At 54.2% G+C, this 12,942-nt stretch overlaps 1 protein-coding gene across 1 annotated transcript in view; it reads right to left on the minus strand.

Annotated features, from left to right (window-relative positions):
• XKR6 (XK related 6) overlaps positions 1-12,942 on the minus strand; it is a 273,545-nt gene that overhangs the window by 20,429 nt on the left and 240,174 nt on the right. Inside the window, exon 2 of the mRNA XM_060101448.1 lies at positions 730-926. Within this exon, the coding sequence (XP_059957431.1) occupies positions 730-926 (197 nt within the window). The remainder of the gene's footprint in view (positions 1-729; positions 927-12,942) is intronic.

Below are 12,942 nucleotides of genomic sequence, written 5' to 3' on the forward strand. Positions count from 1 at the left end.
ACCCTAGAGCTTCTCCCCTGCTGGAGCTCCAGCCCTGCTGAAATGGGCTCTGACACGACGAGGACACTTGCAGGCTGCTCTGACCTGGGGTCTGCCCTGACATTGGCGACCTGGGGTGAGACTCCACCTTGACCAGAGGAGGCCAACGTGGAAAGGTCTTCCTGGGCAGTCAGTGGCCCCCAGAGGCTTCCCGCTGCTGTAGAGACCAGTGCTGTCCGGACCGGGCCCCGGGCGCTCCGAGACCATCTGGGGCCACAGGGGCCAGGAGTGGGGAGGTGCGGCCAGTGGGTGGGGCACGCTGGGCTCTGGACCCCCATCCCCATCTACCTAGAACAGAGCTACTGGAGCCTGTTTTATAAGTGGGGCTTCTACCCTTTATACATGGGTTTGAAGCAAGAGCACCACAGCTTAAAAACGTCTAAAACTGCTAATGCCGCCTGACGTGATTTAGCCTCCTGGGCACGCGCTGTCCTAAGGCATCTTCCCCATATCCCGCATAGGTGCAAACACCGCGGCTCAGGCCAGCGCCGAGACAAGGGGCCTCTCCCCCCGGACTGGGAGACTCGGGCCCTCCGCCCTGCTGCTCCAGGGACACGGAGACCCGGCTCTGCTCTGCTCACGTGACGGCGGGGCCGGCTCGCACGCAGGGGCGCGGATATCCTGTGCCAGGAGTGGGGACTCGGGGACCAGGGCGACGCCCCCAGCCCCGGGGAGGGGGAGGGGACTCACAGGGCAGCGTCTCGGCGCGGCTCTTCTGGATCATGATGCAGAGCTGTAGCACCAGTTGGGGGGCGCTTTCCAGGAAGGTCTCCAGGAGGCGCAGCATGTTAATGTCTGCATATTCGTACATCATAGCCCAGTAGAAGCGTCGCTGGTGTTCCTTCTGCCGCTGGCTCTGAATCCCCAGGTACATGGTGCGGATATACCTGCCGAGAGACGGACAGAACACAGAGAGCGTGGGTCGGCGTGGGCGCCGTGGGAGGGTCAGGCCGTCCCCACACACCAGCATCCCCTCCTGGGCGCTGAGGTCTTCCGGGCGTTTGGACCAGCTCCAGGGGTTCTGCCGGACCACAGACGGGGTGCTGAGGCTTCGGGGTGGGGTGGGGTGGGGGCAGGCCAGGGAACAGGTCCCAGGCAAGTTGTCCCCTCCCTGGCCTCACTTTGCTCATCTGTAAAATAAGAAATGGAAGAGTGGGACCAGGCGATCTCATAGGCCTGCCAGGGAAGCATCACAGGTGAGCTCAGGGGGCAGGTGGGCTGGCTGGAGTTCAGGGTCCCAGGGGGAACCTTCCTGCAGGGTTTTCACCTCTCTGGAGGAGGAGGGAAGGGAATTAGCATTTATGAAGCCCGTACTAAGTATCACTGGCTGGCTGGCCACTGCGTGTTGCCTGGGTTCCAGGAGACAGGCAGGTGTAGTTCCCACGTAGGACAGACAGGCGGGACTTACTTGTACAGGTTCCAGACCCGGAGGGCGGAGCAACCAGGAGGCGGCCCCAGGCTGCTGGACACCAAAGCTCATGCATGCCCTGCTCTACAGTAGGGACGGCCTGCAGTGGAGCCTCCATCCGTCTACACTAGGGACGGCCTGCAATGGAGCCTCCATCTGTCTACACTAGGGACGGCCTGCAATGGAGCCTCCATCCGTCTACACTAGGGACGGCCTGCAGTGGAGCCTCCATCCAGGTGAAGCCCAGGACTCAGTCACACAAAGCACTGAGCCCACTCCACCCGGGAGGGACAAGGGGCAAAGGGAGCAGGTGCAGGCAGAGGGCACAGGCTCCGGGTTCAAATCCCGGCTCTGTCACCTGCTCATTGCGGGACGTTGGACTAATTACCCAACTCCGTGTCCTCGTTACTCTTCTCTCACACAGCAGAATCACAGCGTCACACGGCTGGCGGGAAGATTAGGGAGATAATCCGCGTGCTGGGCGTGTATCCAGGTCCACGTGAGGAAGCCCCCAGGCCTGCCTCACTTTCACCTAAACTTTGGAAGCTTGTCTCCAAGCCACAGTCAAGGGGAGGATGGAAGGTAGCATCCAAGCCAGCCAGCCGTCCCTGGGGCCAGGCCCGGCCCAGAGGAGCCAGCAACGCCAGGACAAACGCAAGGTTCAGAGAGCACAGCTCTGCGGGCCTAGTTAGGATCACGAATATGCACCACTGGGCTTCCCTGGTGGCGCAGTGGTTGAGAGTCCGCCTGCCGATGCAGGGGACATGGGTTCGTGCCCCGGTCCGGGAAGATCCCACATGCCGCGGGGCAGCTGGGCCCGTGAGCCATGGCTGCTGACCCTGCGCGTCCGGAGCCTGTGCTCCGCAACGGGAGAGGCCACAACGGCGAGAGGCCCGCGTACCGCCAAAAAAAAAAAGAATATGCACCATAAACTGAGGTCACAGACAATAGGACACACCCACACTTGCACCCCTAGCCGCCCCTTGGGAATGTATATCATTGTGTCTTTTAAACCGCCGAGCCGGAATCACAGAGGTTGAGAGCATGGTTGACCCCCCTACAGAGTCCCCACTGTCCTCAAGCACCGTCAGGGGCCCACCTGGGGCTGCTGGACGGTCCCTTCTCTCTGTCCCCATCACCACCGCCAGCCTGGTCCCCGCCACCACCCCCCTCTCCTGGATCGAAGCGGAAGCCTCCTAACTGGTCTCCCAGGGTCCACTCTTGACCCAGAACAACCCATTCTTTGCATAGCAGCCAAGGTGCTTTGTGAAAATCACAAATGCAGTCACCTCACCACCTTCTTTCAACACTCCCATGCCTTCCCATCACGTTCAGAATAAAATCCGAGCCCCTCCCTCGGCTCACGGGGTCCTGCCCGCCCCTCCTGTCCCACCGCCCGGTCTCTCTCCCCGCCCCCCCTTCTCGTGTCTCCTCTGTCTCTCACGGACACCTGAGCTTGTTTGTGTTCACGCCATCTCCCCAGTGGCTGTGGATGCAGAAGGAAGCCTCCTGTCCGCGGCGCTCAGACTCCTGCAGAGCAGCACTGTCAGAACACGGCGAAGGCAGCTCATGCCACGTTTACACCGAATTTCTGAGAGGCTCACAGGGAGGGGCTCTATACACCCCCACCCCCCAGGAGCAAAGGGAGAAGTGGGTCACCACCTCACCTTGCATCGACGTTCGAGAAGCCCATGCTTTAGAGGCAAAGACACAAAAACACACATTTGTAAAATAATTTAAAACCGTAGTTGATGCTCCTCTCCAGGTCCAAAACAGCGGGCCTCCCTCCTGTGCGCTAAGCGTGTACCGGACCCACAGAGGAACGAGTGGGCCAGGGTCCCCCAGAGTGGGCATCGGGACACAAAGCAGCCCACCTGAACCATCGGCGTGACCTGAACCCCACGTGCTGGTGACAGTGAGCCCATCCGACACCTGATGAACACCTGATGGCTGCTTCTCTAGATTCCTAAGAGCCTTTAAGGGACTGGATCTCTGAAAAGACCCACCCGGGGGGCTGGGATGGACACCTTATTTTCTGCCCACACACTCCCTGGAGTGAGCGGAGAACAACCCTGCAGAAAACTAAGGGGAGGGAGGCACCGCAGCAGGGACGGTGTCGGGGCCAGTGTGGAGAGGCCGGGGGTGCCAGCCTCGCCAGGCACTGCGGGCCGGGCATCTCCCGGAGGCCCTGCCGTGCCTTGTGGGGCAGGTCTGGTTGTCATCATTTAACACCTGGGGAAACTGAAGCTCTGAAGTGAAACAGGGCCCTGAATTCTGTTCTGTTCCAGGTTCTGTCATTTATTGGCTGCATCACTTCCCATGAGTCATTGCCTCTCTCTGGGCCTCCATCTGTAAGTTCCCAAAATCAAAGGACCAGGGGAGGGGCTAGGAAAGGGGCAGGGAGGTTGTTGTACCTGACCCGTAAAGTTATGGGGTCACTGAGAGACAGAGACAGAGAGACAGACAGAGAGACACAGGGAGACACAGAGACAGAGACAAAGAGACACAGAAAGACAGAGACAGAGAGACACACAGAGAGACAGACACAGAGAGACACAGAGAGACAGAGACAGAGACAGAAACAGAGAGACACAGAGACAGAGAGACAGAAACAGAGAGACAGAGACACAGAGAGACAGAGACAGAGAGACACAGAGAGAGACAGAGAGACACAGAGAGACACAGAGACAGACACAGAGACAGACACAGAGAGACACAGAGAGACAGAGACAGAGAGACACAGAGAGAGACAGAGAGACACAGAGAGAGACACAGAGACAGACACAGAGAGACACAGAGAGACAGACACAGAGAGACACAGGGAGACACAGAGACAGAGAGACACAGAGAGACAGAGACAGAGAGATAGGGAGAGACAGAAACAGAAAGACAGGCACAGAGAGAAAGAAAGAGACAGACAAAGTCAGAGACAGGGACAGAGAGACAGAGAGACACAGAGATGGAGAGACAGAGAGGGAGACGGAGACAGACACACAGAGAGAAGAGACAGAGAGACGGAGAGAGCTCTGCAGGAGAGAATGGAAAGAGAAGGAGACAAAGGAGGGGAAGCTACATCGGAACTTTGGGCCTGAAAGAGAAGACCGCCTAGCTGACGTGGCGGTAGGAAGAGCCTGGGTGGGATGCCGGCCCTGAGGACATGGGGTCACCAGTCGTTGGGAGGCGCTGGGAAGCCAGACTCTGAACCTAGGGCAGAGGGGAGGGTCGGGTTAGTCAGACTGGATGATGGCCCGGGGGGCGGAGCAGTGGGGATGAGGGTGCCCGGGTGGAGGTGGTGCAGCAGGGCTTCGGGTCCAGAGGCTCCACACCGGCACCCAGAACGGCCCTGCGGCCGGCGGAGCCTTGGTGCCGTGGGTCTCCCAGGTCAGATGTGGTCTCTGTGCTCCAAGACTCAGTTCTGCCCAGACGTGGCACCTGCAACGCACAATACTGTGGGCCACAGACTCCCACAGGGGCCAGACCACACATCTATATTCTCTCAGGGGTGCACTCAGACCACAGCCTCTAGCTCTCCTAGACTCAGAAGGTGGCTCAAGGTGGAGGAATGATTGATTATGTAGCAGAGCCAAGCCTATGCGTCCAGGTCCCAGGCCAAGGTACCAGCGGCACTCAGATGCTCCTAGGTCTGCCCTACCAGGGCAGAGGGAGCAACTCCACCCCCATGTTCCCCAAGCCACAAGCCCCTTTGCCCGTCATGGCCAGTGCAGTGAAAGCCAACGAGCCCAGAAATGCCTGTTCAACCGTAACATCTACCAGAGAAACCAAGCTTGCATTTCCTCTGTGAGAACATCCCCAAATATGGGAGTCGATGAGGCTGGGAGTGGGCAAAGCCAGAGCCTCTCCCCACCGATGAGCAAACAGATGCTAGGAGCCCAGAGTGCACTGGGATCAAGTCCAAGACCCAAACTGGAAATCATGCCTCGCAGGGACACCAGCTCACACACAGTCACCCACTGTGGAGGAGGAGCTAAATCAGAGTCCGGTTCAAAATTACCAATCAAGGGCCTTCGACCTATTTCACCCCTTCTGGCTCCTGCACCCCTCTCTTCTATCCTTAAGTCCTTGAGTTCCCAGTAGACCCTGTAAAGTCCACAGTGGGTCTAGGTGAGCTCTGAGGCCGCCCAGCCAGCGGCCTCTTGCTAAGCCTTCAGCCCCTGTGCAAAGACAGCCTTGGCCCTTGGCCACAAGGTGGCGCCAGACCCTAAGCCACGCCGGAAGGCTGCTCCGCGCAGTGATCTCATCCCCCGCCAGCGGCCCCCTAAGGCCTGCACCTTCCCGACTCGGCGCCAGCGTTGGGGTGCAGGGGGCAGCAGGCGAGGCCGAGGGGCAGGCCCAGGTGTGACGAGTCCCCACGGGAAAGCCCGGCATCTGCAGGCGACACACGGTGGGCTGCTGCTCCCTTACCTCCTCCCCTTCCCTGGCAGGTTCCAGAAAGCTCACCTCCCCCGGGAAGGTAGTGCGGGAGAGAAGACATGCAACTCTCCTCCTCCTGATTTGCTTCCGCCTGGATTTTGTGTAGCCTCCTGTCACACCATTCTCTCCTAAGAATCATGAAACGCACGGATCTAAAAGCAGGGGTACAGCGTGTCCTCATGGAGTGAGGACTCAGGAAAGCTGGGCCTGGCCTATGGTCTGCAGGGCTGCACGACCTTGGGCAAGTCACCCCCGAGGCCGGGCCTTCTGTATTCATCCAAAACAGAGGGCAGACGGGAGGATCTCTAAGCTTCTGCCTACCTTTTGTTAACTCCATCCTTCTGTGGCTTCTTAGAGCCTTAAGGATGGCCTAGCATCTTTACAAATAATACCTAGTGTTTATGTGGCACTCATATATATGTACCAGGCAGTGTTCTGAGCATTTTGTACTTATTAGCTCATTTAATCCTTCCAACAAATGTATGAGGTAGATGCACTATTACCCTCACTTCAACATATGGTAAACTGGAGCACTGAGGTTAAGAAATGTGCTTCTGTTTACCCAGCTAAGTAAGGGGTTGAAGAGGGCTTCAAGCCCAGCAGTCTGCTTTGGGGCCTGTGCTTCTCAACGCCTACCCACATGCCCCTCAGAGGTAGACCAGTTGTCCCTTCTCTTTTAAACTTAGTCCAACTTGCTCCCCTGACTACAGTGGAAAATCACTGTTTGCCCCCAACACCTGGGCTCTCTTCCAGTTCTGTCACTGGCTGTGTTGCCTTGGGGAACATCTCCTACCCTCATGGAGCCTCAGTGTCCTCATCTATACAATGCCTGGCCCAGAGTAGGACCCTAGGACGTGTTGAACAAATAGATGCATGCCATCATGTCCCCTTAGAGGGTCTCAGGGCTCAAATGATGTAATGCCTGTGAGAACAGATGGAAGACCAGAAGCCGAGGATGGCAGCTATTACTGCCCGCCACCCCCCACAAAGGGGCTCTCCTCCTGTCTTTCCTTCGGTCCACACTATTCTCCTTCCAAGTCTATCTCCTCCCCTTACTTTGTAAACCATGGAACTGTTTAAAGCTCCTTATACCTCCAGGAGAACTCTCTATAGTTTTCTGAGCACATTTTCACTTTTACAGCAGCACTGTGAAGGAGACACATTTGTCATCTTTTTCCCGTTGGTTCATCGGAGACTCAGAGAGGATGAGTGATTTCCCCAAAGTCACATAGTCAATCACGGTTCAGGCGAATCAGAGGTCTTGCCCAAATCGTGTTACCCCATTGGGAGTCAGCTATAGCTCTGCCTAGATCTAAGGGAAATGAGTGATTTCTGCAAAAGCAGGAGGCTGAATAATTTCACCTGTCTGCACCTACAGGCCCCTGCTGCTTCTTATGACAGCCTCAGAAGTAGCATTTTGAAATCTCTGATTGTGGACAGCAACTCATCCTCAAAGCCCCAGACAGGACTGAGTCTAGGTTTTGTGGGGCCTGAAGCTTAGAGAATCCGCTTTAAGAAAAAAAGTAGTCTACCAAACATTTAAAGTAGAACTAGCCCGATTCTACACACTTTTTTTCCCCAAAAAAATAAAAGAGGAAAGAACATTTCTCTGTTCACTTTATGGGGTCAGCGTTACTCTATCAAAGCCAGACACATGCCATACAAGAAAATAAAACTACAGATAATATCCCTTATAAACACAGGTGCAAATATCTTCAACAAAATACTAGCAAAACAAATTCAGTGATATACAGAAAGAATGATATTCCACAGCTAACTGGAGTTTATCTTGGAAATGTAAGGCTGATTCTATATTCAGAAATCAATAAATGTAATCAATGATATTAACAAGTAAAACCACCTATCACATTAACTGATGCAGAAAGAAAGCACCTGACAGAATTCAACATCCACTCTTTTTTTTAAAAAAAGCTCTCAGCCAACTAGAAATAGAAAAGAACTTCCTTAACCTGACATAGATGAAGGATATCTATAAAAATTAACATTTAGGGAATTCCCTGGTGGTCCAGTGGTTAGGACTCCGCGCTTCCACCGCAGGGGGCGTGGGTCTGATCCCTGATCAGGGAACTAAGATCCTGCATGCCATTCAGTGCGGCCAAAAGAAAAAAAAATTAACAGTTAATATCACACTTAATGATAAAAAGACTGAATTCTTTCCTCTTAAGATCAGGAATAAGGCAAAAATGTCTAAGCTCACCCCTCCTATTCAACATCATACTAGAAGCCCCAGGCAGTACAATAAGTCAGGAAAAAGAAAGTATATACAAACTACAAGGAACGAAGTAAAACTGTCCCTATTTGTAAATGACATGATTGTCTAGATAGAAAATCCCAAGAAACATACCAAATAAGCTCATAGAACGAATTGGCAAGTTAAGCAAAGTCTCATGATACAAGGTCAGCATATAAAAATTAAATATATTTCTGTAGACTACTAATGAACAATTGGAAATTGAAATTTAAAAACATACCTACCACTGGGCTTCCCTGGTGGCGCAGTGGTTGAGAGTCTGCCTGCTAATGCAGGGGACACGGGTTTGAGCTCTGGTCTGGGAGGATCCCACATGCCGCGGAGCAACTAGGCCCGTGAGCCACAACTACTGAGCCTGCGTGTCTGGAGCCTGTGCTCCGCAACAAGAGAGGCCGCGATAGTTAGAGGCCAGTGCACTGCGATGAAGAGTGGCCCCCACTTGCTGCAACTAGAGAAAGCCCTCGCACAGAAACGAAGACCCAACACAGCGAAAAAATTAATAAATAAATAAATAAATAAAAATATAGCATGTAAAATGCTATATTAAAAAAAACCCATACCTACCACTTAAATTAGCTCCCTTAAGGGGACAGGAGGGGCAGGATAGGTGAAGGGGATTAAGAGGGACAAACTGCAAGGTGTAAAATAAGTCACAAGGATGAAACGCACTGCGCAGGGAATACTGTCAATACTTTATAATTACTTTGTTCAGAGTATAATCTATAAAGATATCAAAGTACCCTTCTATATACCTGAAACAAATATAATATTGTAAGTCAACTATACTTCAATTTTTAAAATACCTCTATGTTTCTGTTGTATTTAAATATAAGCAGCCACACCTCCAGGGGCATTTGACCCTTATCCTGGGTGGGCGTGGAACACACTCTCACAGCCACACACACACCACCTACAAGAACACTCCACACAAACACCACAGACACACATGCACAAACCACCACGCACACGAACACACTGCACACGTCCAGGGCTCCACCTGTAGAGACACCTGTAGCCCATGATCACATCCCTGCGTCAACATGATCCAACCCCAGATCCCTGAGGGGGAGGGTCCCTGCCTGCCCCGACCATTCGCTGTCATCACAGCAGGCACAGAGGAAAGCCAAACGCGCGTCCCTTCCTGGTAGCTGGGAACCCACCCTAGAGAGGATGGGGCACTGCAGCTACCAGTCAGACAACATCCTGCCCCCGACACCTAGGACAGAGCTGGGCCAGCTGCCACCAAAGCACCCAAGGGCTCACTGACATCTGAACGTGCGCAGCCCCCAGCCCTGTTCACACTTGTCCCGCTTCACCTCCACCTGTGCCTGACCGATTCGGGAATCCTGACTTGTGATCACAGCAAAGGCACTGAGGCCTACCGTGACGTTGTGTGATCTGCACTCTCGTCTGGTCCATCTTTTGAGGTGGGGAGGAAGTCCCCCCTTGTGTCCTTTCCATTGCTGACCACATCCCAAGGGTCTAGGGCCAGGTGGCCATGCAGTGGCTGTAGAAGAAAGTGGCCCAAAAGGGGGGTGGGGGAGGTTTCAGGGTCCCGGGCTGCATGGGGCTTGTGCAGGAACCTTGGCAGTCTGGGGCTTGTCACCCGCTGAGGACTGCTGAGCTGGGTCACCAGGCGTTAACGGGGGCTCCAAGGCTGCTATGTCAAAAAGGCTGTGCTCCCACCTGCATGACATAGACTCTGTGCCCAGGTAGGAACTCCTGCAGCTGTCCCCTGTGGTCCCAGGTCAGGACAGAGAAAAGTCCTTCAAGCTCTTCCAGACCATCACAGGTCTCAGGGGCACCAGCATCCGAGCTATCGCAGACAGGATCAGGGTTCAGCTTGCAAGCATCTGCCAGGTTATTATTATCGCCATCCCCATATTACAGATGAGGATATCAAGGCTAACCTGGACTCAGTAACCTGGGTGGCTCCCTATTGGCTGTGCAGCCAGGCCAGTCTCCTGTCTTCCCCCACCCCACACCTGCCCAGGACCCCTGGCCACACCTGATGGCCCTCCCATCCCAGACCTTCCCAGCATGTGCCCATCTCTGTGTCTTTGCTTCTGTTGTTTCCACGCCCAAGCAGCCACCCCTGGGCAAGGCCCAGCTCTCCCCACGTGCCTTACTCCATGCCGGGGCCAAAGTATTCCCATCCTCCCCTTATACTGGGTCCTCAGTATAGTAATAGCTTCCATTTACTGGGTTCTCCCTACATACCAGACACAGTGTAAACTCTCTACATGTATTAAGTCATTTAACATGAGAACCTTACAGTCATGTACAGATGAAGAAACTGAAGCACCTGAGGACGCCACTACCGGGATTCATACCAGGCCGCTGGACTCCAGAGAGGGTGCTTCTAACCCAGAACACTATATTCTCCTGTTCCTTATCTTTCTCTCATTCCCTCTCTCCTCAGTTCACTTACTTCTTTCCACAATTCTATGAATTAGATTATTAGCCCATTTTACACATCAGAAAACTGAGGCTCAGAGGGGTTAAAGAGCATGCCAAGTTGGAAAGCCAAATTTCAGCCTCGATTTGTTTGGCTGTGCTACACGCCTGTTTTCCACCCCTAGAAGCCCCTCCCCTCCCCTATTGTAGCTCTCCTCGCAGCCCACGCTGTACTGGAGTCATTTATGTACAGAGATGCCTCTCCAGCTAGATCTTAACCCCCAGGAGGGACGTCTGTACAGCTGCTGCCCCCAGCCCACCATAGTAAACATCAAATCAGAGGCTGCTAAGGTGAATTTATCACCTACTCTGACAGTCTCATTTGACCAAAGAGATGCCTGCAACACTTCCTTCAAATACATAAAATACATGTTCCCCGAGGCAGACGACCCGAATGGGTGCCAGGAGCACACTTAAATCAGGAATGATTTGGGTTGGAGACAAGAGATAACTTACCAACCAGCCTGACAGGATAACGTTACAACAAGGCAGGCTTTTCGCCCCTCTCTGGACAGTTTCAGAGAGAAGCAAAGCTACGGGGCTGTTAGATGGCAGAGGCTCGCAACTCACGGAGCACAGGGGCTGGAAGTGTCTTAATTTATTGTAGGCACGGAGCGGTGTACCCAGTGTCCACTTGGGCACACACATGTGTGTGTTCATACACAAGTCCTAGCCGAGGACCCCCTCAAACCACCCAAATGCAGGTCTGGGTGGCTCAAGGGGCCCCCAAGCTGGCACAGCAGGAACAGTGCACCAGCGCAGCCCCGGCTGTGGATCATGGGCTCTTTCTGAGTCTGAGAATGGACTCTGCAACCTTCCACTGCCAGGCTGGCCCGAAAGCCCCTCTGATTCCCCACCTCATCTCCCACCCACCCCACCAACTCCAGCTGAGATGCCTTCAGCGTGTAGGAAAGATGGAGGGGCCAGCTGCCAGCTTGGCCCCCAAGAGCAGCGCGTCAAATTGGAGCTATTTTTAGCCCTTCTCTCCAGCATCTGACATCAGCTGAGCAGTGGTGGCCGGCGTGGGGAATGCACCTGCGAAAGCAGGCGTGAAATGGCATTGCTTTGCCGGGCCCAGGGGAGATAGCAGAGAAAAGCTCCACAAAGCTTCAGGGAAGGGAGGTGGCTGCTGTGGGTGCCACTGGTACTCTTCCTGGATGTAGGGTCTTGGTGGCAAGGTGGCCTAAGCATCCCTCAACATCCCAGGGCTCAGCACAGCAGAACGTGGGTGCAAACTTCCCCACCAGCCTCATTTTCCCACCGGCACAGTGGGGCCCGGGTTACTGCTCCTTCTCTGAGACTCTGCAAGAAACTTGATTTAAAAAATCAAAACACCTTTGCAAACCTACATGTTGGAGAAATGCTTTTTGTTCCACCTTATAAACTCCCAGAAGGACAGAGACCAACGCGTTTTGGGGCTTTTTTGCTTGTTTTTTCTTTTTCTTTTTTTTTTTTTTTTTTTTTTTTGGCTGTGTTGGGTCTTTGTTGCTGAGCGCGGGCTTTCCTCTAGTTGCGGGAGCAGGGGCTACTCTTCGTTGCGGTGCGTGGGCTTCTCATTGCGGTGGCTTCTCTTGTTGCAGAGCATGGGCTCTAGGTGCGTGGGCTTCAGTAGCCGTAGCACGTGGGCTCAGTAGTTGTGGCTCGCGGGCTCTAGAGTGCAGGCTCAGTAGTTGTGGCGCACGGGCTTAGTTGCTCCGCAGCATGTGGGATCTTCCCGGACCAGGGCTCGAACCCGTGTCCCTTGCATTGGCAGGCAGATTCTTAACCACTGAGCCACCAGGGAAGCCCAAGACCAAAGTTTTGAGGTTTGGGTTTATCTTTGCATACCTGGTGCATGGCACACTGTCAGACACGCGGTGGGCATTTGGTGTTTGTCTCATGAATGAATGAACCGACTGGGCAGGCTGCTAGTAAAATCCTTGTGCTCTAGGAAGTTTATAGTCCAACCTTCCAGGGTAGGTGTAAGGAAAGCCCCCCTCTTCTCAAGGCTCAGGTCAGCCTGGATCCTCCACTGGGGGCGTCCGGGAGCGGCAGCCCAGAGCAGAACCTGGGGCCCTCTTCCCTGCTCTTCTTCCCCCCACCCCTAACTTGTCTTCAAGCCTCCCTCTCTGGCCAGCTAAGTCCCCAGTCCTGGGTGAATACGTGACTGCATTCCTCTCTCCAGCTGGCACGGGCTCTTTCCATCCAAGCCCATCCCTGGCACCGCCCTTGTGCTTTTCTGCTTGGAGTCGGAACCACTGCAGTGCCCACCGTGGGAAAGCCCGTTTCACCTTCCCTCAGATTAGAACTGAAGACTCTGACAACAGCCCAGCCAGTGCTGCTCTGCCTGCATCCT

This window comes from Mesoplodon densirostris, chromosome 6 (genome assembly GCF_025265405.1).
Source record: "Mesoplodon densirostris isolate mMesDen1 chromosome 6, mMesDen1 primary haplotype, whole genome shotgun sequence".
NCBI classification, from domain to species: domain Eukaryota; kingdom Metazoa; phylum Chordata; class Mammalia; order Artiodactyla; family Ziphiidae; genus Mesoplodon; species Mesoplodon densirostris.